General features: G+C 42.5%; 1 protein-coding gene across 2 annotated transcripts in view; it reads right to left on the bottom strand.

The window, feature by feature from the left end:
• ARHGAP6 (Rho GTPase activating protein 6) overlaps window positions 1-27,829 on the bottom strand; it is a 317,200-nt gene that overhangs the window by 152,410 nt on the left and 136,961 nt on the right. Inside the window, exon 1 of one of the 2 annotated variants that reach the window (XM_036381644.2) lies at window positions 6,872-7,004. The exons of the other annotated variant lie outside the window; for it this stretch is intronic. Within the exon in view, the coding sequence (XP_036237537.1) occupies window positions 6,872-6,916 (45 nt within the window). The 5' untranslated portion in view covers window positions 6,917-7,004. Of the gene's footprint in view, window positions 1-6,871; window positions 7,005-27,829 lie in introns of those variants that run through there. 2 annotated transcript variants of the gene reach the window in all.

Below are 27,829 nucleotides of genomic sequence, written 5' to 3'. Positions count from 1 at the left end.
ACTGCTGTAATATTCAATTTTCCATCAGCATATCATAACATTTTTTGATTTAGTAGAGAATATATTCAGAAAATCCTTTTAAATGTGAGGTATCAATAACACTTAGATAGTAAGCATTAGAAAGAAAAAGCATTACTTACTTTTCTTTTTGAGTCAGCCATGCCTGATAAGATCCAGGTATCTCCCAAGGGAGCACTAAGGTTTGACACCCCTTTAGAGAAACTTAATGTGAACCATGTGGACTTGTCAGCCAAGGCATGCTACAGAAAGGCTGTCAGATTCTTTTTGTAAGCAGTACAATGCATGCAGACCTCCTTTATTCCCTAGACAAGTAAAAGCCATTTCACTCCATAAAGTGAAATGTCTTTCTATATTCTCAAATGTCATAGAGAGGCAGCAATAGTGTGGAATTTGAACTCTGAGTACATCTTTTCCAAGTCACTAAGAGTTCAGCTGTATTTCTGCTGCAGGTAGAGGTACTCCATTAGAACAAGAGCAGCAAACACACCTTGCCCAGAAATACTAGTGGGTGAATAACAGATGTCCTTAGCAGACAAATGAAAGAAGTTCAAAAATTCCTGCTTACATGATGACATGTAAACCAGAGTATTCCTTAGGTGTCATTCTCATTTGAGATTTAAATTCTAAATATATATGAAATTTTGAAGAGCTGTAGCCAGCAGAACTACTTTACTACCTATAACTCTACAGAAACACATCTCCTGAGTAAGTAAATTTCCTTCCTCACAGTTCTACACAGACATTTGTGCATAAAAGGTAACCAATTTGCAACTGAAGATAAATACAAGTAGAACCAACGACCTAAATATATCTGTGACCTCAATCATCTTCCATTTACTTCACTCTTCAGGCTGAAAGAAGTGTGAAGACACATCAGCAAATTTCAAAAAGCTTCTGGAAAACAGAACTGGAATACAAACAATCAGCTTTTGTGGGGAATATTGACTAGGTGGAGTTCAACATTTTTACTTCAGGGTAGTTCTGTATTCACACCACCATCATACCTGAACAATCACTAAGGCTAGCATGCTTCCACACACAGGTTCTTTAGGAAGAGAAGTATTTCCACAAGGGAAGAAAGAAATTGAAAAAGGACCAGAGAACAGCCTTGCTCTAAAGTCACCAAAAAGGACATAACAGAGACTGAAATCCTCATCTTGCACTTCATCTACATGGCTAACCTTCATTCCTGGCACAGGTGCTGATTTTAGCCAAGCATGACCTTGCTGCTCAGGCAGACCTGAGCCCAAAACTTTGCAGAGGACTGGTGCTGGTTGATTCAATTCTCCTGGAGAAGCTGTATCAGCATAAACCTTCCTGGGGGAAGCACAGCACCACATCTGAGCTTAATGATTGTAGGCCCCTCTGCAGGGAAACCCTGAAGATCCACTCACATGGGAGTTTTATTAAACAGCCTCTTTGCAAGTACTATGACAAGAACTGTAATTGCTCTGCAGGGTCAGAGATACTGAATAAAGGGAAGCTTTACCTCCTGCTGTCTATACACAGGGTGGCCACTTTCTCTGTACTTTAGGCCACTTATATTTCTGTACAGTGTCTGGGAGCAGACTAATAAACCAGAGTGTGACTCTGCACCTAACCTAGCAAGTCCTGACCAACTCCACCTGCATCTGCCCCCATCTTTCTCCTGCACATGAGAGGAAGAACAGTGATATCCACATGTCAGTGAAGAGCTCCCAGAATACATGAGGTGTTCAAGAGCTATAAAAAACCAGAATCTGATCAGAATGGAAATCTACTTCCTGTAACTTTTTAAAATCCTGCGACACACACAAGCCCCTCGCTTCCTGGATTCCAGCTCTTTGGTGCTAACTCACGGCCACTTTGCATAGCAGATAAAAAACAGCTGGACTCACTTCAAATTCCATCAATCCCAATCAAAGCTTGGTCTTGGTGTTCATACTGAGTGACAAAGAGAGCTCACTTCCTATATTTATACATGCTCTTTAGAGATTAGCAATAAAAGTACTTTCAAGCATTGCAGAAGTGCAAGCATGAGTCACCACTGTCACTGGGAATTTCACCCAAATGAAGAATGAAGCACTGGGCTCAACCTGCCTCAGAAATCATATTCCTCCTTCCAAAAAATCCAACATGCATAAGGTGAGGTAAGTCCTTGACAAATACAATCCAAGAATCAGATGCCAGAAATCTGACATTTAACAATTCCTCTACTGCTAATTGCCTCTTGTGTAGCTTTCTTATTTTGTTAATTTGATAGTTTTCTTCAAAATTTCCTAATTTGAAAACAACACCTACAGAGCAATTAAACTTCCTGAACAAGTTAACTCTGCTTGTGACTACTCAGGATAGGAGAAAATAAGCAGCTACCTTTTGTGAAGTAGAGATGTTTAAGATTTTTTGATGGACAGGAGCTTACTCTCCAGCCCACAGCCTGTCCTCAACCTCACCAAACCTAAGCACAAAGATACACTATGATTGATCTGGATACACACTGGCCCAGCCTGGTCCTATGCTGTTTCTTGCTGGCAAGACTGTTGGGAAGAGAGAGAAACCAGTCAAATGGTCTAGGTGAAGACAGCACACTTATTAGTCCAGTCAGATAAATTACTTGTAGGATTTCCTACAATTATGGTAACAAATGTGGTCTGCTTGTGGCATGTAAGTTTGTTGTTAAAATCCATGAGTGCCTGAAGGTTCAAATCATAAGGCAATGTGTCCTGAAATCAGAAACACAAGGAACTGTCTTTAAAAGAGGATTCTTGCAAAACACAAGCAAGCCCACAGGAGGATGGCAGTGCTTGGGTCCTCCTCACAAGGAGATTTTTACCATCCCAGTTTACAGCATCACCACCAATCTTGCTATTCCACCTTGAATTATTCTAATATCTAATTCTTATGAAGTACAGTTATCATTACTACAACTGGAATATTGGAGGAAAATGTCTGTTATCCTCTTTTTACTCCCTCTGTGCTCCAGAAAGCAGGAGGTTTCCTAGTGTCATAGTTTCCAGTGAAAACTGTTTCTTCTGTTTTCTCCATCCTTCCATGCAGACTCATGGATTTAAGACACTAAAGAGGGAGCAGCAAGCCTGCCTATCAGCCCAGCAAGGGTCAGCTGGGCACAGGCTGAGCAAACACACAATACAATGCCCCAAACACTGCTGGAGGCTGGGAAAAACTCCTTCTTTTCTCAAAATACTCTCCAATGTCTGAATTTGAGGTGACCTCATTATCACCAATAGATTCAGAAGCTTAAACCAACTCAAAGTTGTGTTGTCCAAGGACTCACATATCCCTTCCACTCTAGATGCCAGAACACTCAATTTTTGGCCCCAAGAAAGTCTCATATTTTCTCCTTAGATGAATTCCCCAAGGTATCCTTCAAGCCATGGCAGCCACTTCCAAATCCCAGCTCCTCCCCATTTTCTCATATTCCCTGGTGAAAGGCAGTCAGAGTTTCCTCATCAGGGTAAAATGTCCTTTCCCTTGAGGGAAATCCTTTCTGGTAAATGTTTCAAGACAAAACAAGATTAAAGATATTACACTAAGATTAAAATGGCTATATCCAAACCAGATCATTCTCCAAGTTTCCAGCTTTGAACCACTGAGGGACCAGTTGATTGGGCAACAGCTGAGGCTGTTTTGAGTCTTTTTGTCACAGGAAAAAACTCTACATCTCAAGTAACCAATGGATCTCTCTGGTGTTTTAGCCAAAATACATGAAGCAGCTTTTTAGCTCCCTATAAAGCTACTAAAATGGAGGGGGAAAAAAAAAGAATTTAGCAATAAACAAAAAGAAATCCTGAGTCAGGAAGGTGACTATCCCTTTTAATGAAACTATATGAAAACTGTTCCTGGAACATTTGGAGATTTTAGTATCAGTTACAAACACCATGACACCAAAAAGAGCTTTTAATTCAGAGTAATTCAGCCAGATCATTAATGGACAGGTAAACTAACCAATGTCTAAAAATTAAAGAGTACAGTTTGGCCAGGCAACATACATCAAGAATGAGATACTATTTACCTTTCTCTACGTTTTCATAAAAATGTCATCTAAACATATAAGAAAGGGAAAAGAGTCTTTGGACTAATGAAAAGATATCAGGAGGGAAAAAAATGGTTTCTGTGATCTAATGCAAGTATAACTGTCTCCCAGTCTGCATTTTGGTTTGTTTTTCTTACACCTACTCCTTTAATAATAAATTTTTATTCATTTTCAACTGGCTGGTTTCTTTTAATTTACTTTTCACTGACAACAATATTTCAGCATATTAAAATTACCTCTTTGCCTGGTGGAATCTTTAGGTAAGTCAACACCAATGCCGAGTTCAAACTCAAACTGTGACATAATTATCAGTCATTCCACTCTCACTTAACACACACAGGATCCAATGTGCTATAGGTGATGGGATCATAGCCACTGACATAACAGTCTTAAGCTATTAAGTCTGTGTTTGCATAAGCTATGCTTGCAAGCCTCAGAATCACAGTGCCATCCCTGTTGATTTATGGCTACATTATTGTGTTGCACTGGCTGTAGCACATTGCAGAGCTCAGGGGCTGGTACAGCGGATGGAATGTCCAAACAACACGAATTTTCCAAGTTTAGCAGACTCTAGCTTGGTCCTGAGGCTCAAATACCCTCCAAGCTGAGAAGCACCAGGAGCATATTCCCCAGTTCAGCATCACCTGAACAAATGCTGTTTCCCATGCTCTGTCCAGCCTGAGACATGAAGCAAAGCAAACAACTGGGGAAGACTGGGAGACTGCCCTCAGAAGCACACTGCTCTTTGGAACAAAGATGCCAGTGCATCTTTTATGAAAACCATGAAATTTTAATTATCAGTCCTGAAAATCCAAAGAGAAGCTCACCACAGAAATCACTATAATTTCTTCTGCCAATAAATTAATGGCTATTAAATGCTATAACACTGCATAATTTTTATTTCACAGTTATCAAAACAATCCAAGAACTTGATTTGTATTTACACCACGCAACTACTTAATGAGAAAGGTACTTCACTACATTTAAGCAGTAATTACTAAGGTCTTAAAACAAGAAAGCTCTACAGTCTTAGCTCATCATCAAGTCAACACACTTTTCTTCTCATCTAGGTATTTCACAGACTCCATGTTAAGCCTACGCATGGATTATGCACAGTATCCAGACCTCAATTCTCCAGGCAAGCCAGTGATATCAACTATGTCACTTACCTCCAAGATATAACTATGTGTTGCTACTTCATCATTGAAATATATCCTAAAATAGTAAAAAATACTTTGAAGTTTCATTCTTAGGTATGCAATTTCCCTTTTGCTGTGATATACAGCAATCAAAGACCAGGGGTCTTGTCAAAGGGGTAATGGTCATCCAATATGGCTGGCCATCCTTTTTCCCTTGCATGCCTGCTGTCCTGAATTCAATGCACTACCTGCTGCTGGCTCTGGGCATAAAACAGGACTGATACCCAACTGACAGAAATAATAATGTGTTTGCAGCTAGTAGTTAGTGGTAGACTGACAAGCACAATCACAGGAAGTAATAAAAGTTTCATGGTGCTAGCATGTGACGTGACTAGCAGTGGTCACCAACACATTGAAATACTCATGGCACCATTACCCTGCTGAAAGAAGTGGTTCCAATTTGTTTGGTGTATGACCACTAGATTCCTGATGAAATCACTACCACTACAAAGGTATTTGTTTCTATTAACTAATTTAGCTTACCATTACCTCGAAAAACTCTCATATTACTACAGAAGCTGAATGCACTAACACCTACAGTTGAGTGGGTACAAAAATATGTATAGAGACAGACATTAAACCCTGCTGCCCAAAAAAACCCAAGTAGTCTCTTCCAAATTGTTTACACAAGGTTTTAAAAATAAAAGAGTGTATAAAAAGAAGTTTAATTTCATGTCCAATACTGAAGGAATCAAAGTGAAGCAAGTAAAAAAAGAAGCACATCGCAGTGTATCCCGTAATTGATACAATCAGAAATCCATCAACCCATCCCGCCAATCCAGCAGCCGTGCTCCCAGGACCAGCGAAGCAAGCCTGCTCCGACTGACAATTCCCACACAACTTTAACAACAGCAATAAAAGTATTCATCACTGACATGGGTGCAAACGAGAGCGGCACCAGCCCTTGCATGCAAAAGCAATAACTCGTGCTGGAGTTTATTTATGACTTCAGGAGAGGAGGCAGCTGGTTGTTTTTACGCGGCTTATTTTTTTTTTTCTTTTTTTTTCCCTGCCGGAGCAAACGAGAAAATGCTCCTAATAAGGCTGGTGGAAGTACAGCGGCTTCTCAACAGCACCAGCTCTCGTGAAGGAAATCAAATAAAGTCTGGTGTTATTATCGGAACCGCCGCGGGAGCGGTGCCGGAACCAGCCTCCGAGAGCCCTGCCGGTGCCGGGCTCACCCCAACCCGCGGACGAGAGCAGGGCGGCGGGGCCGGACTCGGGGCTCCCGGGATCCCCGAGCGCCTCCGTGAGCCGGAGCGCCCCGCTACCCCGGGGAGAGGCGGCACCGCCACCGCCACCGCTCCTGCCGGCTGCAGCCCGGCTGCCCCGCGGCCGGCGCCGCGTCGCCCCCTCCTTTATTAATTAAAAAATATATATTTTTATGTCATCTCCAGCAAAGCGCGACACTCCCAGGTGGGAAAGCGGGGGAAAGCTTCCAGCTCAACGCCGTGCCTGCAGGCTGAGAGCATCAAGTCCCCGCCGGGGCAGGACTGCAGCCACCTCCCCCTGACCCGCGGCTCCGCGCCTGTGCGGACGGACAGACGGACGCTCCCACCACCCCATGGCACACGTGGGCGCCCCGGCCCGCGCAGCCCCCTCCCGCCCCGGCACTCACCGCGTAGCGCAGCGCCGGCCTCTCGCTGAACACCGAGTCCCCCATGGGCGCGAACGGGCGGCCGGCGGCGCCGCTGCCTCCACCCGGGCGGCGCTGGCCACTGACCCTGACCTGCCGGCCGCCGCAGCGCTGGGTTCCCGCCCGGCAGCCGACGGCCCCCGGCGCCCCTCCTCGTAACTCCCGCCCGCAGCCCGCCCCCGGCTGTCCCCACCCCGCCGCGGAGCCGGCAGCCCCTCGGCAGAGCCGGGCGGCAGCGGCAGGAGGCGGCTCCCGGCGCCGCCGGAGGGGCGGCGGTTTCGCTTCTCCCGCCCAGCGCGGTGCCTCCCCGCGGCGCTCAGCCCGGCGCACCTGCGAGCCCTCCCCGCACGGGCGGCTCCGTCCCCGGCTCCGGCCGTCCCTGGCGGACAACGACGCCGGCTCGGGGCCCGCCGGGGGAGCCGCCCCGCTGTGCCGAGCCCCGGAGCCCGGCAGCCGCGGATCCAGCCGGGCCGTCCCGCAGCCCTGGGCAAAGCCCACCGGCCCCCGGCAGCACCTGGGGGCGAGGAACCTGGTCCTGCAGGAGAGAACCTAAAGGTGAAGAAGAGAGAGACAAATAAAACATAACTTTCCTGTTCATGGTTTTACAGTGCGTACTTTCAGTGAACTGGCTCGTGATTCTTTAACACGTAGACTTTTCAAAACAAAATGCTATGTCATGGCCTATTTGTTCTTTCATGAATGTGTCTTTACAAACTGTAGAAGATCAAACACATTCTGAAGGAAAATTGCATTTTGCTGTGTTATATAATTAGTAGTGACTTCTGTGTGACTTGCCTGGGGAGATTATTCCATCAATGGAAGTGTTTAAAAATGTATAAACCTCCCTCAGCTAAGCATAGACTAAGCAGAGCCTAGGCCAGGCTACATGATTTCCTGAGCCCCTTTTCACCCTTATAGTAATTTTTAAATGCTCCGTACAAATCTTGGTAAGGGCAGCAACCCCCACAATTACTCTCAGCTGTTCTCTGAGGAAGTGGCCTTATCCTAGTGCTGCATGACATAAATGGAATTCATCAGTTTCCAACCTACAATCTAGACAAATGCCACTAGTCCATCGCATTATCTCAAAACAGAGGTAGCACAGTACTTCAGGGAAAAAGGAGAAGGTATTTTGAGGAAAAAAAATAAAAAAGAAATGTGTACAATATCACAAAATATATCCTGAAAAGATAAATCAGTTGAGCCAAAGTTTTTATGTGCTCTGATGCTGATGTACTGTACTCAACAAGCTTTCAGTTATATGGATCTTCCATGGATCTTAGTCCCTATTGCAGAGGAAATAATCTTTAAGTGTTCCCATGGACAGTTAACTTGGCGTGAACAAAGAACACGGTATCTGCATTTACCAATAAAGTCCATTTTTGTCTCTCGGGTGAACAATCTGTGCTACTCCCCTTCCTGGAAAACAAGGCAGGGTAGATATTTGAGCAGTTGCAGAGCATCTATTGGAAAGCAGCACCCAACAGAAAGAAACCTTATATAACAAAATTCAAATCATGAGAATCTCCAGGCAGGTAGGAGGGAAAAAAAAGGGTAAAAAAATAAAACCCTGAATGCCTGATTTTCTCTTCTATATTTCTGCTTCTTATTTCAAGGAGATGTTTTCAGTTGGGAAACTCTGCATATATCATATGTTCTGATTCCCAATATTTGTTTGTCTGCTCTGCAGGTTTGACCACAGAAAGTAGATGAGCAAGATGGGAAGAGGTTTGCAGGATTTCTGTGCTCAAGTTCTATACCATCACCAGCTTCTTCTAACCACAGATGCAATGCAAAAGGAAATGCAAAATATTGCAAAAGGATTAAACAGGGGTGTTTTTTCTAATAAATACCCCAAGGTGAAAAGAATAGTATGGAGGAGAGCAGAAATCCCAGTGGTAGAGAAGGTAGAGGAGAAGCAAACCAGTAAAGGGAGAGATGCAAAACTTAAAGAAAACAGAGTAATTCAGGGAAAGGGGAAAAAAACAGGAAGGTAAAGAATGCCCTAGAGGGAGAAGCCAGAGAGGGGAAGGACTAAAGGTGAAATTTTGCAGGTCAAACTTGTTTGGCCTAGAAAATCATTGCCACTGAAAAGGAGAGTCTGCCTCCCATTAACCCTCTTCATCCCCCTCTTCCAGCCACACACTGCCACCACCTCCCTTCCCTCTGCCTCCCTCTGGCTCCGTGCTTCTCACAAACCAATGCAGCAAATGAAGCACACACCTTTCTTTCCATTTAGCAGACTGAATCAGCCCTCTGAGGGAGGAGATGAGTGCCAGAGCTGGCACAAAAGAAATCTGGAGACTGTCTAGTTGGGAGTAGGATACTGGGGGCAGATGAAGAGCATGCATGGAAGTGCTTTGCAATAATAACAGGTTGTTACATTGGTGCAGCTAAGATTAAAAATAAAGAATACATGATAAGGAAACTGCAGTTGAACTTTTTATGATGACAAGGAAGAGTTATGAGCAAAAACTTACAGACTGGGAGGTATCAACCCAGAAAAATGCAGGTTACTAGATCCAGTTTTATTCTGTACACATAATATAAAAAACAGGGAGAAAAGATTCCTGTGTCTACCTCGTATCAGAATTTAAAACTAATTGGAGACTACAGAAGGTGTTTTCAAAGGCCAGATCTCAACAAAAGATTTCTGGATTTTGAACACAAGCTACTGTGGCTGTGATTAGAAAGCTCCCTTACACTGTATTTATGGTGGCCAAGGAGTCTCTGATTTCAAACTGCTCAGGGTTTGGAGCCCACCCTGGTCTGCAGTGAAGAGGAACACACTGAGCTGTACTACTCAGTTGCCTGCAATCATCTGTTCCTCTCTTCAGCCACTTAGCAGCCAAGATTTACAGACAGATCTTTCTGGCCATTCTGATTACATTTTACCCTTTCACATTCCATCCTTATTCACTTATGATGCATTTATGATTCCTCCCAGCTGTTCCTTCCAAATTTTCTTTCTCCTTTATTTACCTGATAATGTGTGCCCAAGGAATGCATGCAGCTCACTTTGGGAAGTGTAAACCTTCCAGGTCAGTTTCTCTTAAGAGAGGATACAAAGCATCACAGTTAGCTTCCTGTATGTTCATTCCAGGACAACTCAATCAATTCATGCTTTCCATGATTCCCATTGTGGCTGTTCCTTACACAGCTTTCAGGAGCTGTAATGTGGGCTTTACACCTGCAAACAGATTTCATTAAATCTGTCACTCCTCTCCTGTGTATCATTTGTCATTGACAACAGAAAAGAAGAATGAACAGCTTCAGCTAAAATTTAGTTGCTTACAACACAGCAGCTGGGAAATGAGTAGGTAATGGAATCTTACCTACCTGATCATTAGTGGAGCCAAGTTTTGTTTTTCCAATATTACTGTAGGAACTGAGTGCTTTCTCAACAGTAACTGTTAATAAACAAAGGAAAATAGCTATACAGTTTCAGACAGCACACAATTATGAAACTGGAAAGAGACTTCTCTACTTCTCTGCCATGAGCTTCACCTGGAGCTTGTGACTCAAGGTGTCTGATGTCTCATCAGATGAGGCAGGAAAAAGTTTCCAAATGCATCCTGTTTTGGGAGGGCAGCCAGCATGGTCCTTACTGCAGTAAAGGATTTGTCTAACCTGAATGAAAACATCTACAATCTCCATCTCAGCTTACCACTCTATGCTTCCCTCTTCCACAGGAAGAAGCCCACACATCTGGTGTGTATGTATGTCACTCCAAGGAGACATCTAAAGTAGGACACAGAAGTTGAAGTGCTACTTCAGAGGGAGTCCATGACAATCAGGTCAGAGGCTGCCCTTCAGGCATCTGCAGTTAAGTGAGGAGAAGCCCACCTGGGAGACCAGCTATTAAAGCTCACCTGACTTTCAGAGAAGTCCTTAACAGTCTCAGTGCCTTGGTTCTTTGCATACAGAAAAGCAGGGGCTACCATACAGGTGAAAACACAATCAATATCTTCAGGTGAAAAAGCCTGAAGCAAGCATGAAGGTCTTGTTTCACCTGACCTTTCCAATCAATAGTACATGAATGCAGCTTCCATACAGAGGTAATTCCACATCTGGAAAAGACTCACCTCTGTGGCTGCTGAACTAGAGCCAAGAGTGATACTAGCAGCACACTTCCTCCTTGGGGAATTAGCACTTTTCTTATCCTGGCCAAATGTTCATTCAGTCACTACAAGTAATGGTTTAAGTCTATTTCCCAAAAAGAAGAGAGAGAAAAGATGACAGACAAGTATATGAAATGCATAAAGTTCCATAAACAAAACCTAGAAACTAAGGAATTGGAATTTAGGGATAATACATTACAAAAATATTTTGTTCAGAACTTTTTTCTTTTATTTATCTGTTGCCTATCAAAATATGTTGATAATTTCTCACCAGTTTGTAACAGAACTTAGGGAAATTGTACTTAATGCCCATGAAGAATGAAGTGCCACCTCACTCCTGGAGATGCTTCTTTACAATAATCATGCAAATCTTCTTAGACAGAAAGAAATCCTATTTGGAAAGGACTTGATCACTGTAATTTCCTCGATGTCTGAAAGCTCTTTATATGAGACCTAATACATGAGAAGAGTGTGACCCTGTTACTGCTCTCAGGGAGTTGCCCAAGTTGGTGAAGCAGAAGTGAGTGCCCTATTCCTGGGGGCTGGTGCAAAGCAACCTGACTGCAAACACTTATCTGTGCTTGCAGCAGGTGCTGCAAGGAAGAGGAACTGCACCTTGTGCACACCCCGGAACACTCCTGCACAGCCAACGCCGAGGAGCCCTCGAGGGCAAACCAGACTCCAGATTATAACCTAAAGGTGCAAAGTGTGCTGTGCAGAGGGGCAGGAGTAGCAGCTTTTCTTAAGAGTGTGATCAGTACATATCTAGAGGAGGACCCTTGACTCTTCTCCATGCCCTCTGCCTGTGGTCAGTCAGCCAGAGCTGCTGCTGCCTGATGGGGCATCAGCCGGGAAAGAGCAGCAGCAGCAACAAATGTAGGCACAGGGAAAGGTGAGAATCAAGACAACATGGCCCGGGGCCAAAACCAGCTGTTCTGGTAAGCGCTTGATACAAGAAATGGACAACCCATGGAGCAATCCCAAGGAAAACCTTTCCCATAATGTGAAAGATGCTAGCAAACATCCAGGAGTTTGTTAGCACTGGTGTGCTACCAGAACCTCACACAGGATAAATCACTACACTTAATTTATAAATCCCTATATATATGCATACTGTATAATTGACTCTTGGTCAGTGATGTCCTACATGTGTTACAGCATATTACTGCACTATGAGTTATCAGCAGCATGGCAAAGAAATTTAATCTAAAATACTTTTGGTTTAAAAAAAGGTTAAATTTCTCTGTATCCCTTACATATGCACAATGGTCTCTGTTTTCAGCATCAGTGAAAATTCACTAGAATATCTTTAAAACTACAAACCACTAACTTGTAGGTCAAAAACACAGCATAGCCTAAAACATAGCATAAAATATATTTTCAACAAAAATTAGCATTAACCCCATGGGTCACTAGAACTCATTTGGGTTTTAAAGCTGCAAAAGAAAATACCAGTTATCCTGTCATATTTTTCTCGCCTTAGAGGCTCCAGTTTAAATAAATGTAACCATTCACAGTTCCATGTGAAGATGAATGACTAGGTTTCAGGCCTAATTTTTTTTTAATGTTTGTTTTTCCTTGCTGACACAGACCAAGATAAAAATAAGGGGAAGAATGCCGGGGTTGGGGGAGGTGGGGGGGGGAAAGGGGCGGGGGGGAAAGAGATGTAACTTCCAGGTTAAGAGTATCAAAACAGCTTAGGACACTTAAGCATGCAAGCCAAAATCTCAGTGAAGTCTCATCTCTGTAAATCATACACATCTGGGAAAATAACAATTCACTGGAAGATTTTTCTAGTTCCTCAGAGTGGGTAGATCTCCATGTATTTCCTTCCTTGTTTATCTCCTTGCAACTCACCTTCACTGTAAAGTAAAACCGGGCTGTGCTCTCACTAGCAATTACCCTTCTCCCTTAAATGTCTTCCAAGAACTGAAGAAGGAGAAAAACACAATTTTCTTTCATTACATATGACTTTTACAGAAATTGCAGCTATATAAGAAAAGTTTTTAAACCACTAACTTGAAACAAGTCACTCACAGATACATTATCTGGTTGCTCAGACTAGAAAGAAGAATGCTTATCAACAACAGACAGAAGCATGGGCTCCTATCTAAATTTACCATCTAAATATTTGACAAGAATTTAGGAGGAGGAAGGGCTCTTTCACAAACCAAAAGTTTATTCAAAATTGTTTCATGAATAGTATGAGATTGTTAAAATCCATTTAGTCTGCGGACTAATAACTACACAATAAACCTCCCAAGAAGTAACGTGACTACTGTACATTTTGATTTAATGTTGTAATTCATAAACCAGTTTTGCAGTGTAAAAGTAATTACTTCAAGACTGGAACAAGACCAAGCCTCTTGTGACCCACAATAATAATATTCATAATGTTAACAAACCTCTTCAAATGAAGTCATTGTTTAATACATTTCAGGCTATATGTGAAGTGGTTACAAACATCATGTTTTTGTAGTTGTCAATAATTTGGGGATCATGTAAGCAGATGGACATTGTGTTCTTCTGGATTTCAACTGTAAATTAAGAGTCAGGGTATTATTATTCATAGCATTCACTGAGGCTGGTTGAAAAGCTAGTGTTCCAGCTGAGAAGGAACTTTGCTTTTCAAAATTTGACTTTCATCTGATTGAGTCTAAAGCCAACATTTTCAAAGTTTTTGTGAACTATTAATTCCTATACTTTTTTTTGAGCCAGATAAAGACAAATCATGAAGCAGTCTGCTGGTTAGCAATGAGCCTGACAAAAATTCCTCTTTTCTCTGAGCCTGGCAGAGCACTCATGCAAACTGCCCTTGGAGTGACAGTCCCTGGGAGGCATCCCAGTACATCTCTGCTCCAGGGCAGGGAGCCTGGGAAGCCAAAAAGGCAGCCTGAGAATTACTATGGAATTAGGATTTGCCACAGTCCTGTGAAGCCCTGAGGTGTTGGCACTGACAAGCTGCAGGGCTGTGCCATCTCTGGCGGTGCCAAGCCCTGGCAGGCAGCCTGTCCTGTAGCTGGGGAGGCCTCTGCAGAGCAGTTCTGCCAGCCAGCCCACACTGGGATTGGAACTGAGAATTTTCAGGATCACTGGGCCTGGGCTTGGATCGCTTGATGGACTTTACCAAAGATATACACTCTTGAATCAGTCCCAGGCCTTGGGCTGTGGGACAGCCCAGGAGGATTTTTTCCCAGTCAAAAACCCAGAGTGTCAATGCAGCCTGCTTGGAACTCAGGAATCGTTTTCCCGGATTGATTAGAAGTGAATTCAAGGAGTTGCAAATGAAATATTTGAAAGCCAGTAAATCAGTTTTCCCCACTATAGGAAATTTCTACTCATTAGCGTGATTAATGACTTCTGAAATGTTTCTTCTTTTGTATTTATGAAACAGAATCATATCCAATAACCCCACACATTGAGTTCCTTATGAGGTATTTTGAACTTGTATATATGACTGTCCACTAAATTAGCAATGAGCATCTTTACAGAGTGCTCTAGCAATTTACATTCACTGTCTGGTTTTACTCTGAGGAACAGGAATGGTTACAATTTCACTATGTGGAGTCTGAGGGTTTCAAGCAGTAATGAGCTTTATTTAAGCATCATTTTCCCTGGCCGTAAGTTTATTGTTGCTTTCACCTTGAGGCTGAAAAAGCATCAAAGCATATTTTTTTTTTAGTAAGAAACTTCAGTCACCTAAAGATTCAGGAATAAAAGTTTCCCTGACCTGACAAGTGAGAGAGAATATGAGGGAACAGACTTCAGTACTCAAAGAGGAGATGGAGAAATGCAAAATGTTAAACACTCTGGATGACTCTTACCCTAAGTCTAAAAACATTGTAAAGAAGTTAGGAAAAGAACAAACAACAACAACAACCAAGTCCAAGTGTTCCAGGTGCGACTCCTCTTCAGATTCAGATAGTTCCCATCAGTGTCCATAGAGTCCATGAGTTATGCATCTTGGGCCCCATTTGGTCCTACTCTATATAGACAGTAGAGTTGAAAGAGTTTGGAACATGGCAGTCTGAAGTAGATGCTGTGTTTGATCTGCTCCACACATTTCCAGACCCAGATGAGTGCACTGACTGTATGTGCCCACCTGGAGAAGCTGCCATTGCAGACACATTCATGTACAGAACCCTAGAACAAGCTGTGCTACCCAAAGGTAGGAATGACTGTGTTAAAGACCTTTGGTCCAACTGCCTGGATAGCCTCTTTCAACAGTAATGTGTTTCTAAAATCTAAACCAATGCAAGCTGGAGCTTGGGGAAGGGATCTGCAAAAAGTCCTTTCTTACATGTCCAGGCAAAATGGATAAATACCTTACCCAACAAGACCCATGGACCAACTAGATACTTAGCAGTGCACATTGCTGAAAACACAGCCCAGTAAACATAAAGCAAAAGGTGCATTTATTGCACTTTTGTTCTCCCCTGCAGCAGCCATGACAGTTGTACTACATGTGACTGCATGTAAATGTGGCATGTCGCTCTCACAATTTAATCTACATTCCAAAAGAGCTGAGTTTAACTGAAGAGTTATAATATGTTAGTGCTCAAACTGCTTCCCAGCTGTATTCAGAAAAAAGGTTAAATCACCCAGCACTTGGGCGTCTGGTTCTCCCTGTTACCTGGAAACTGGAGCTCTGAGTGCAAGCACTGTAGAGAAAGTGATTTAAAAAGCAAAAGGAACATGAAAGCACAATTCAAGACATGCACCATAATCCAAGCAGTTTCTCTGATTGCAGAGCTGTATTGTTTTAATCTGCAGGATCCTTTACTCGATGGAAGTATACTGAATTCCTCATAGCTTGGGTGCAATTATTCCAGGGTACCCCATACTGTGGCTGTTCCCTTTGGAGGAAGGTGAAGACAAAGCATAATCCACAGCCTTCCAGATCTAGGGATCCAGAGGTGGTATAGTCACAGTGCTGCTGAGCAAGGACACTTATGCTAATCTGGGAGGAGAAGATCCCCCTGGGCAAAACAGCTTGGGAAAGGCTGGGTTGTATAAAAATGTTGGCCATTCTCAGGCAATTGTTTTGTGAAAAGGTAAGCTATGAATTGAAAGCGCTGAAGCTGTTCCCAGAGATTCTCCCACCAGTCTGCTCTCCTTTGGCAGTAAGGACGCCCAGTTCCTTTGTAGTTAAATTCTTCTCAAGTGACTTGTATTGCTTTAACTGTCCTGGTAAGACTCGAAAAAATGTAAGTATGGAAAAGGCCTTGGAAAGACTCACTGCAGTTTTACACTAACTTGATAATAGTGGTGATTTCAATGAAGCCAGCATAGGGAAAAGCAGGAATAATGCAGCAGTGAAAGAGAGCCCGGCTAGAGCTGTTCTCTTTATTCTCCCTTTCTGTCCTGTTCCCTTGATTAAACAGTCGAGGAGAAATCTTGGAAGTGATCCTGTACACGATTTGTGCTCCTAAGCAGAGCCAGAATGCAGCAAGCGGAGAGCCAGGCTGAATAGCCAAACTTTTGCTGTTTATATTGAGGCATGTATTCACTGGGTGCTGGAGTTTGAGACCACTGCTCCCCACACACCAGCTGGGAGGTATCAAAGTCCGTGTCCATTATCCACCCATTCACCTCCAATTAGAAAAAGTGTCCACAAGATGCTGAGAACATCAAAGTGTTAAGGAAAAGGAATTCATCCACACAGGACAAAGAATTTAGGCTGTTTACAACTTTCCACTCTCTGATGTTTATTACAACCCCCGCTATAAAATCTGTCTCCATCTGCAGTACCTTGTAGTGAGAGAGTTAATGAAAACCCAAGCCACATTCCAAGGATGGCAATTCAGAATGAGAGCGACCTCAGCATTGTTTTGCTAAGATCTCAAATTGCCAATACTGCAAAATGAAGTAATGCTCTCCGTCAACATGTAGTATGCTCTATAAATGGGATTGCCTGTTCATCCGTCAGTAAAACATGCAGAAAAGCACTATTTGATTGGCCTGAGAGAAGCTGACTGCTTGCTTTGACTTCTTCCTTAAGATTTACTTGAAGCATGAAACTGCTGAAAATCCCCAGTGAGTAAAAAAGACAAAAATATATTAAAATCAATTAAATTCATTTGCAAATAGACCTCACTTTACGTAGTTGGTCTTGAGCTAGCATTTCTTTATCAGAAGAATTAAATCTAAAGTTAACCAAAGCACTGAATGTTGAAAGTTAATTTCCATGGACTTCAGTACTAACTTATAAAACTTACATCTTTTTACAAACAGAATATTACTTCAATAGTTAACTTACAAACCTCAGACAGTTTTAATAAATTTATAGACAGCTTCCAGATTGAATTTTGCTGATCCAGACTTCTTAGGCGGAGTTTATGGAGCCAGACTTGTCATATGAGCTATTTCTATAAGCCTCAGGTAAATATACACAGGGTTCGTGTTGTTAGAGAAAGTGTTTTTTTCTCTTCTAAAAATTTAAGTTAATCTTAAGCAAAAACAAAAGTTCATTCAGTACATTTTGTATTTGTTATTTTTGACCCATTTTGGGAAGTATTTTCCTTCCACAGATCTGCACTGTCTCTGCTGCTGTCCAACTCATTTTAACTCTTTAATTTCTTTTACCACTCTGTTTCACAGACTGCTGCTCTGGTCTCTGAGTTAGAAACAGTTAAATGGCACAGCTGGAGGAAAGGAAAGGTTTTTCAGGTATTTCCTTCTCCTTCCCACCCAGCAGCTCTCATGTACTCCCTTTCCTACATGTCTGCCTTAACTCAAGTTTCACAGAAAAGTTTCACCTGTACTGCAAAACCAATTTAGAAGTGTAAGTTGTTACTCATGTAGCTGAAGTCTTGACATGGATGCAATTACAGGGATCAAATGGATATGTTTTATTTCCATTGCAATTCAAAATTGCTATGGCCATCTAAAGCAGCTTTATTAGAATATCACTCTGTAATAAGAGTTCTTCACTTTACATAAGTTGGAATTTGTAAACTCCATAGCCAGAGCTGTGCCCCTTAATTTAAGATTTCCCTTTAATGTTCTTTCGATGGAGCGTCACGTAAAAGTTTACCCATAAAACCCAGAATTAGAGTCAAAAGTACGCCAAAGTACTCAGAGACGGGATGTGAGGATCAAAGGATCTGTAGCTTCCCTTTTAGGTAATACATGGGCCTGCAAGCAAGATGGGAAAGCATCCCTCCCCCAGGTTTCATCTATAACATCTCTCCATCCACCATTGGTACTAAGCTGAAATTTGCAAAGCAATGCAGTTTTTGTTTTTTTTTCTACTAAAGTATGATATAGCATACAGGCAAAGGATTGTTAACAAACATGCTAAGCCTTGCTGTGACAGATAATGTGAGGAAAGGTAGTATTAGCAGATAAAGAATGAAGAAACTGATATTGCAATACAACAGGGATGACCAAAATTCCTGCCCCTTAGCTGAGAATGGACACTTTAATGTGATCAGTGCCTGAGCTTGAGGGCCGGCTGGAGCAATTCTCAGAGATGAGCACACGATGGCCAGAAGCTCCCAGTGCTCCTCTCTGAGACACCGCTAAATTTCTGAAACTGGGAACCCAGTCAGCCCAGCAAGGCTGTCCAAGCAATTACTGTTGGCTCAGCTCTACTCACAGCCAAGGATATGGATCAGTCACTGTGCAGCACAACTTTACTGCTGCCTCATGATGGAATTACAACCCTTGAAATGCCCTGTGAGGACTGGAGAGAATGGCTACAACCCATAGGAGACTCCAAACGAAACGAGAGCAATGTTCACATGACAGAGACCCAGGCACACTGTCCGAGATGAAAAAAGGTAGATTGTCACTTTTTGCTGGTTCTTATGAGAAGGCAAGCAGCAGTATTTTGCTGATGATGGTGTTTATGCTGGTGCCGTTCTATAGAACATTCCAACAAAAGAGATGAAACAACAAAGCCACGTCTGAAAATCACCCACGACAGACTCTTCTGCTCCCTCTGTACTGTCTGCTCCCAGCTGTACAGCTGTACCAGCACAAAAAGTTCTTTTGTGATCCTGGGTAAATTATTGTGCTAACAGAAATTACTGATCCCATGGGTCCACAGAGAGAAAAATCTGTATGCTGCTCCTTATTTAATTTTAAGTAAAAGCATCTTGGCTTACTTAAATGGTCCACACTGAAGATTTGACTGATTTCTTGCTTGAACCATAAACATCCAGCTTGCATCCATCCTGGTAGCTCTGAGACCCACCAGCACAGTACAGTGATGAACAGATGGCTGCAGTGATCTGTTCCATCAGCCTAGAGGAACCCAGAAGACAATGCTTGTATATGTGTGCCTACCATCTGGATTATTCCAACAAATGGGATAATTTTTAGACTGCTGTGGTTGCCCTGCTGATGTGTGAATGAATGTTCTCAGTATTGTGTTACTTCACTTCAAAAACATTGTGAAACATTCACATTCATACACATCTCCCTCTTACTCTTCATTTAATCACAGGCTGCTGACAATGGCTGTAATTCAAGGTAGCAGCTAACTACTCACATAGCTTTGAGTATGTCTGTACCAAAGACTGTTCATACTTTTAAAATTCTAAATCTAACTTGGTTCTTTTCTGCCTTTGATTGTTTATAAAGCATTAGAACAGCGTGGTGAATCCCACAGTGAGCCCTGGAAATTTTAACTATGGGATTTACATGGAAAATTGCTTCCAAACCAAAGGCAGAGGAAACTACATGCCTCTGGTTTGATATCTTCTATACCAAAGCTTGATCTGCTACCTCTGTACGACCTCAGATCCAGCTAAGGGTGTCAGATGGAGAACCCCATTCTGAGGCACTGTAATTCAACTGGAGAAAGCCACACACAAAAGTTTCACTATTGCACCCTGCTGTGACCTTTTATCAGTCCCTCCACATTCACCTACAGTGTACCATCCAAGGAGCAGAGTGTTTCACTTTGGACTCTGAAGTGTGTAATCCTGCCAGAGGTGCAGCACAAAAAATGCTGCAGGAGGTGCCAGCCCATGAACCATGGTGCCCACTTGCTGGAGGCTAAAAAGAGCGTGGCAGTTCTGCTGCTCGAGGTCTGGCGTGACACACAGACCTACACTCTCCCTTTTTTGGTGGGAATCCAACCAAAACAAGTGCAGGGCAACTCTCAGCAGAAGGGAGGAAAGCTCACTGTGCCTGCAGTGAACTGAAGCCACCGATGTACCTCAGCCTCGCTGCAGCTGGACCATAGCATTCCTTTGGAGCTCATGCATTTCTCAGAGGCTTTTCTGTTTGTTTTCTTAACAAAGCTTTGCAGACTTTTTAAGTGAGCGAAGGGAGACTCAGATATTCCCCTCCCTCAGTTTTAAAAAATCAGGCTCAATTTTTTAAATAGATATAGGAAAAAAAATCTCTATTAGAATCTCCCAATCCTTTAAGGTCTGAACTTCATGGCTTTTTTTAGCTGACTCAGGAACTTTTAATGTTTTAACTATCACATTTATTTTCAGTTCAATATTACTAAATGAGCAATTCCATTATGGCAAAATTGATATTATTGTAATTGAACAATATGAGATATATCCAAAGGAAAAGAAATTAAGTGAATCACTCTTCTTTTGATTTAATTCAGAAGTTAAATCCAAATACCTAAGTGAACTTGACAGCATCTGTCACTTTGTCTGCAAGTAAATTCTTATTTCTTCCCTCCAGCACTGGAACATAAAGGTCCTGCCAATATGTGGATAAGCACTGTGCATTACACAAAACAGCAGTACATTCATGCCTTGTGTTGTAATGGAAACTCTCAATTTAACATCTGAAGAGCAATAATACAGAGAAGGAAAACTTGGAGCTACAATTTTTATCACAACTGGTAGGATTTTTTTCCCCAAGCGAGGTCAGGGAAACAGACTGGAGAGCTACATTTATGAGGCTCCTCCTTGTCAAGCACAATAGGACTGACACCCCTTGTTCCTTGTTCTGCTGGAGGTGACTGAACTATGTTTCACTCAAACTTAGCTGGCTGTTGTGCCCATGTCACTGAGGGTGGAATTTGTCTTAATGGACTGAAAAATACCAAAGAAGTTTCTCACTTAATGAGAAAGCCCTGAAAAGGTTTGGTATCTGTGCAGTAGGTTAAACAAACAGCTGCCCTATACCTTTCAAACATTGAGACTCTGTGCAGACTCATGAAGGGGGTGGATTGCCACTGGAGGAGTGGCCTTGCATTCCTCTACTCTTCTCATGTCCATCCACTCCAGGTTTAGTGTGTTTGTGGCAAGGCTGCCACTCTGAAGGGAAATTAATAGTCTTGTGGTGGATTAACTGTCTGACACATCAATTCCCTCTGAGGTCACTCAACTGCTGTAGTGTTGCAGGGGAAGTGGGAGGAACGGATGATTTCAGGTTGCTTTTAACTGGAGTAATTAAATCCTTAAACTGGAGTAATTACACATTTGGTGCAACTGCACATTCTCTTTTCCCGAATCCTGTGTATTTAGGGCACACTACTCCAAAAAGAGATGACATTATGTGTTGATTTTTCTACAAAAGGAAAGCCTTTATCAGCATTAGGAAATAATTCCATTGTGGAATTTACTGTAGCAACAGTGAGAACCAGGAGTAAAAATGGGTTAAGGAGTTTAAAAACTGAATAAAGATGTTCCCAGCCATCAGTGCCTATTAAACAACATCACTCAGATTGTTTTGGACAATACTGCCTCTTGTGCAGAAGACCCTAAATCACTAACCACAAGGAAGGGGAAAACCTAACTTTTGTCTTACACTTCTTAATTGTTCTGCTGTCTACCACACTTTCTTTAAGCATCATTCCTGCCTCCCACAGGAAAGAGCATTAGGGATCCTCTCTTCATCTCCACCAGGATTCCAGTTCTTATGTTAATGTACCCACACCTCACAGGAGTCTGGCACCTCATCTGTGGAGACCCTCAGAGAAAACACAGTGCTGTCACTAGCATTCTTGACCTTCCACTACCAAAAGTTTACAAATGCAGAACTCCTCTATAAAGAGTTGCTTGAAAAGGGAGCCTGAAAAGCGGAGGAAAGAAAGGAGAACCATGAAGCCAAATGTCTTCAAAAAGAAAAATGGAGCAGGGAAAACAGAATAGCTGCAAAGTGAATTGCTTTTGGACCAAGTGATATCAGTAAAGATGATTTTTTTACTAAAAGGATAAATAAGAACAAATACTAAGAGGAAATATTTTTTTTAAATTTTAGACTTCAGATTTGATTTTAATTTCACATTATGTATTAACTTAAGCTTTTGCATGAAGATTCAGGTTTAGACAGATCAAGTTTCTCTGCAGAAGGGGCCTTTATGTCTCAGTAGGCTGAAGGAGATGCAGTCAGAGATTTCAGTACTGCTGTTCACTGGTTGCCCCCATTTCACAGGACATTAATTTGCCTTTCACTCTAGAAATCAGGATGCTATAAAAACAGATCTACAAATGAAAGCAAGTGCTCAAGAATACTCTTGAAGAAGAATGCTTTGGTGAACTTGGAGCCAGAGGATTGGTGGAGACCCAGCTCACCTATGCCTGCATTAATTCATGACATTGAAACACGGTCCTTTGATGTATAGACTCATATTCAGAGAACAAGACCCTCTGCTGATTGGTTCTTCTATTTTCAATTCATCAGTGATGGGGAAACCTAGGCAGAGCATAGCATACTTTGACAGACACTCTGTCCAGAACCCCAAATCCCCCCGAGTTGTGTGCACAGCCTGACACTCACCTGCCTCCTTAGGGCACAGCCACAGCAGGGCAGGCAGACCCTGTTCCCTGCCCAGCACAGGCTCCATGCCGGGACCAGCAGGCACAGGGGGAGCAGCGGAGCTTTCATAGCTGTTATGAGTAGAAAAGCTGCCCATTTTTTAAAAAAGGTTGCAGAGCTAACAGGTTGGGCTAGTTGCTGCCAGGGTGGAGTTCTAACTGTTTGTTATTGTAATCACCTGTCATTGATGGTTAAGAGTTCCCCTTTTTGTCAAGTGGCCCCCTGCTGCTTCCCTGAGGATGGCACCCCTACGGTGAAGAGGAAGGGACATCGAGTTGGCATGCAAATGACATTGGATCCAGCATGCAACGGGAGAGACCCCTCACCAAACCTAGCCAAAAACCCCTTAAAACAATGAGCCAACACGAAATTGATGAATCAAAGTGATGACTAAATGTGAGGAACAGAATCTAGTATCTGCTAAGACCCTTTTTAACCCTCACCCTAACCTGATGTTGCCTAGACAGAACACCTCAAGTGTTGAACAATAGGCAGGAAGTTTCCCAATGCTGTCCTGAGGAGGGACCCCCCAGCTCTGCCCACAGACCAGTGGACAAAGCTGTGCTCTTCCTCCTCCTCCTCCTCCATTCCTTTCCTGGCAGCAGCGGTGGTGTGAGCGCGGACCCGTGGGTTCTCCCCACCCGAGCTGATCACTTTTAATAAAAGCATTTAAAAGGAGAAAGGTCTCGTGCCCGTGTTTATTTGAATAGCTGTGCTACAGAGCTGGGCACAGAAGGCACGAGTGGGACAGGAGGAGTGGAAAGGACAGAGTCGGCAGACAGCTTTGGTGCCCACAGCCAAGCACAATTACTAACAGGGAAGGAGAGAGGCAGGTCAGGGTTTAACAAAAAAAGCAGATAGGTCTCTTGAGAAATGCTTACTGCTTTGAAAGATCAACATAAAGCAACAGCCTCATCCCTGCTCTTCTGCAGAGGCTGCCAGCAGTCCCTGTATTCCCCCACCGTCACCACCCTCTCTGCTCCCCTCACCTCCCAAGTGCTTTGGAGGCTTGGAGAAGGCTCTCCTGGAGAGCCCCACTCATTTACTGCTGCTCAGATATGAAAAACCCATGCATGCCTTGGCTGCTGCCATTTATGAGCATGGACTAGGAAAGAAACCCAATTGTTTGATAATTTTTTAACTGGACATTACTTTTTGATTATTTGGGCTTACTGTTCAGAAGCAAAAGGGCATTTACTTAACCCACCACACTGCAGAGTTTGCAAGTCAGATAATTTGTAGAAGATATGGACCTCAACTCAAGAGTGTCTGTCTATTTTTGCTGTCTAAATGCTAAGGATTCAGAACAGAAGCACAATGTGCACCACAGCTTTACTCCTTGTTTTCCACTGACATATTTTTCATACTTTTCTCTATGAGCCCAGGGCAGTGAGGCAAAGGGAAGGCAGAAAACTGCAGAAGTTTCCTTTTCTGCAAGGAAAACAGTTTTGAAGAACCATAGGGGATGGAGACTGCTCTCCTGCCACATTTCAGAGCTGCAAGGAAGAAAGGAGCTCCTGGTTGGCCTCTTTCCTTTTACAGCCACTGCTGGGAAGCTTTAACATCACTGTTTGCCTTCAGGCATCTCTGCAGCAGGGGACAGTGGAAGCTCAGAGTTTGAGGTGCTCTGCCCTCTTGGATGCCTGATCATGGATGTGATCCCCAAGGTTTAGCACCATTAGACAGCCACATCTTGTTCAGGAAAGCAAAGCCACACAGGGAGGTGATTGGAAAAAATTTTACCTTCACAAAAAATTTTGCTTCTGTTCCAGCACATAATGCAGATTATATTATTATTTTTTTAGTAGAAAATCTCAACATTTAGTAATTTGTTTCTAATTTGAGAGAATCTATTGAGAAAAGTTGTTTTTTCAGTATGGTGAGCACTTTTTGAGGTTATATTGTGTGTCATTGAAGCTCAACTTTTCCATAGAAAATAAAGTTTCCTTATAATCACTCTAAGAACTAAGCTGGTTTCCAGCACATCAAACTCCATGGGAGATGCAAATCCTTCTTTTTTTTTTTTTTAACCAGTCTTACATATTTTCCCAAATACATTGTTTTCTCACTTTTTCTCTGCTGGCTTATTTCTTTGGTCACCTGCAGTAATTATTTTTCTTCCGTTACTACTTTTAAAAATACCAACATTTTGGTTTAAAATAATTTAATAGTGCTCATGGCTCTCCTCTTAGACTGTGTATTTCCAGCTCCACCTGCCTTGTCATGAAAGGTGACCTTAAGCCTAATTTTTCCTAACTTTTGAAGTTATCCCTGTCCCTTGTTCACTGAAGTGGCTTGTTATTTCCTTTCTATTCTTCCCAGTGTTTCCTGATCATTCCCAGTCTTGTTTAGTCTTGTTATGTCTTGTTCAGAGAAAACGATCACTTTGAGGACTTAAAGGGAAGACAAAGGATAAAAAGAACTCAGAATCATTACCATGACCTGTAATAATACATGTCCAGGGCACACACCCAATTAGAAACCCTCACTGGATACAACCTGAAACTAAAATCTGCCATTGCTTTAACACATTTCATCTTTAAACTGTGCAGTTTTCCTATAGGGAAGAACTGAATGTAATCCTGGATCAGATGCAGCTGAAATATTAGGAGCATTGCCTGGAACAGACTTGGCCTTCTTGCAAATTACTATGTGGTGTGTTTAATTTGTTATCTATTAATGCCCAGACCCTCTCCCTCATTGTTACTATATAACTTTTTTTTTCTCTGGGTTTTGATTGATAAGTTTGTCTTTGGAGATTTTCCTTTTCCTCTCATGAACATAACTTTATAATGTTGAATTTCCTCTTGGGAGCCATAGATTTTGCTAGAACTCTCCAAGGCAGTTTCAGTGCTTCAAAATTGTAACTTCCCACAAACTGCAAGAATCAAGTAGTTTAGAATTCCAGATCATTCATGAAAGCAAAATTAAATATGGAGTTACCCTGGACACAAAGATATTTAAAGGTGTTCATTAATTCCTAAACTCAATTTCACTGTGATGATACCAGCCTTGAATTTCATATCAACTACCTTATTAAAAAGCTTGTGATTTCTTCAAAAATAGACAAGCATTGCAAAGTTTTCTCTGTTTTTAAAAATATATATTGCCCACAGTCTATCAAGGTACTATATATGTATAGTATATATTCCCCACAGTATATCAACCTGTTATCATCTGATCGTTTACAGAAGAATCTCTATTTGCTTTTTGCTGTGCTACATAATGAAGTGAAAGAAACTGGTCAGCAGCTCCCTTGGTTGTTTACTTAGCCATTTACAAAGAGGAGATCTCAGCAGAAATAAGAAATAAGTAAGTGCTGGTATTTCCCCTTATTATATCATCTGAATGGCTCTGTTTCTCCCTTCAGGATGCTCTGGTCCAAATCTCCAGGTCTAGCTTATCCTCAAGTGTTCTAATTATCTGAGACCAAGGAGTTTGTTATTATGAGTAAGGAACAACACACTGCTTTTCCTCCTTGGAGCTGTGCACAAACCCTGGCTGGGTGTGAGCTCTGGAGGCCAGGAGCAGGGTATGGTTCCAGCTGCAGTCTCTCAGCACTGGCACCATTTGTCCCACCAACCCCCAGCTCATTCCCTGGGGAACATGGACCAGCCTTTTCTGAACCACCATGCAACAGGAGGAGCATTCTCTGCTGAACAAAAATCTACTTTCAAGTCACAGAATATTCGCAGTTGCGAGGGACCCACAAGGAGCAAGTCCACAACCTTGGCATTATTAGCACCATGCTCTAGCCAGGTGAGCTCCTGTCAGTCCCATTTGACCACTTAATAATTATTCTACTGTGTATCACTGTCAAATGCATTCAGCCATTCATAAGCCTGGTGACCCAGAATTCCTTGATGCCCAAGAACTGTCTCCCTCCCAGCAGCATCAAAGGCAAAACCCCACTTCACAGCAGTTGCACTGCCCTAAGCACAGAGCCAGGGCAGGAACTTGTTCATCCAGAGCTGCTGCCAAACCACTCGCACTGTGGAACCACAGCCCAAAACACACAACGTTTAATCATGAAACTTGCTTAGGCAGCTGCTGAAAAGGAGAGACAAGTTGCTTACACATGCATAGTCCTGAATGGCCTATCTTATGTGGACTTCAAGGTGCTTCATAAATATCATCTAAACCCAAATATTATTTAAGCCATCTAAAAAGAAACCGCTTCTCTGCGAGTCAGAGCTCTGGTTCACACGCAGCGAGGCGATGAAGTGGGTACTGACATCCACCAACCATTTGCTGCTCAGACACAGTGACCACAGCAGGGAAAGCTGAACATCTGAAGCAACTTCTAGAGCCCCATAGCCCAGTAGTTCAAATTAAATTGAAATTGTATCACTGTATCACTGTATGGAAGGTACAATTCAGGAAGGGTATGACAGTAACTAGCTCCTGTTTCAAATCACCAAAGGCAGGTAAAATATGATTATATTGCATTAAGTAGCTTTCTGAATGCACATTCACATTAGAACAGCAATGCTGTAGTCTGTAGAGGGAACATAGTTTTGAAGCTGAGAGCACAGACCATGGCTTCTGATCACCTGAATTCCTTATGCTGGATCATAGCTTGCCTGTAGACTAGGCAGTACTGCCAGCAGCTCACTCCCCTGCTGGTGCACATTTCTTTTCCAGTGCTTCTCACAATGTTATTACTGCTTTTCCCTCCAGTTTTAGCAAAAATTATAACCTTATTTAGCATTTTTCGACTGTATTCTTCTACTTATTGTGATATTTTCAAAGTTTCTTTTGACTCATTTTTTATTGCCCCCAAATATTTTTGTAGCCTGGAGAAAGACTGATGTCAAGATGAGCTAGCTTTGAACCCAGGGTGGAGAAACTTTTGATACACTTCCAGACTATTTAATTCTCTACTCAGGTCTCTCGAGTATCCAAAAGAACCAACTTTCCCAGGCCCTGCTTGCCTGTGAGATGCTGGAGAGTAAAGCACCCAGTCTTTCTGAGAGGTAAGGTGCTGATTACACAGCTTTCAGCACATCCTGAAAGCTGATTCCAGAAACTAATATTGTTTTTGGCATCACACAGAGTTCTTCACATACCCTTTAGA

This window comes from Molothrus ater, chromosome 2, assembly GCF_012460135.2.
Source record: "Molothrus ater isolate BHLD 08-10-18 breed brown headed cowbird chromosome 2, BPBGC_Mater_1.1, whole genome shotgun sequence".
Classification (NCBI taxonomy): domain Eukaryota; kingdom Metazoa; phylum Chordata; class Aves; order Passeriformes; family Icteridae; genus Molothrus; species Molothrus ater.
The sequence above is the reverse complement of the archived record's forward strand: the minus strand, read 5'-3'. Positions and strand labels throughout refer to the sequence as shown.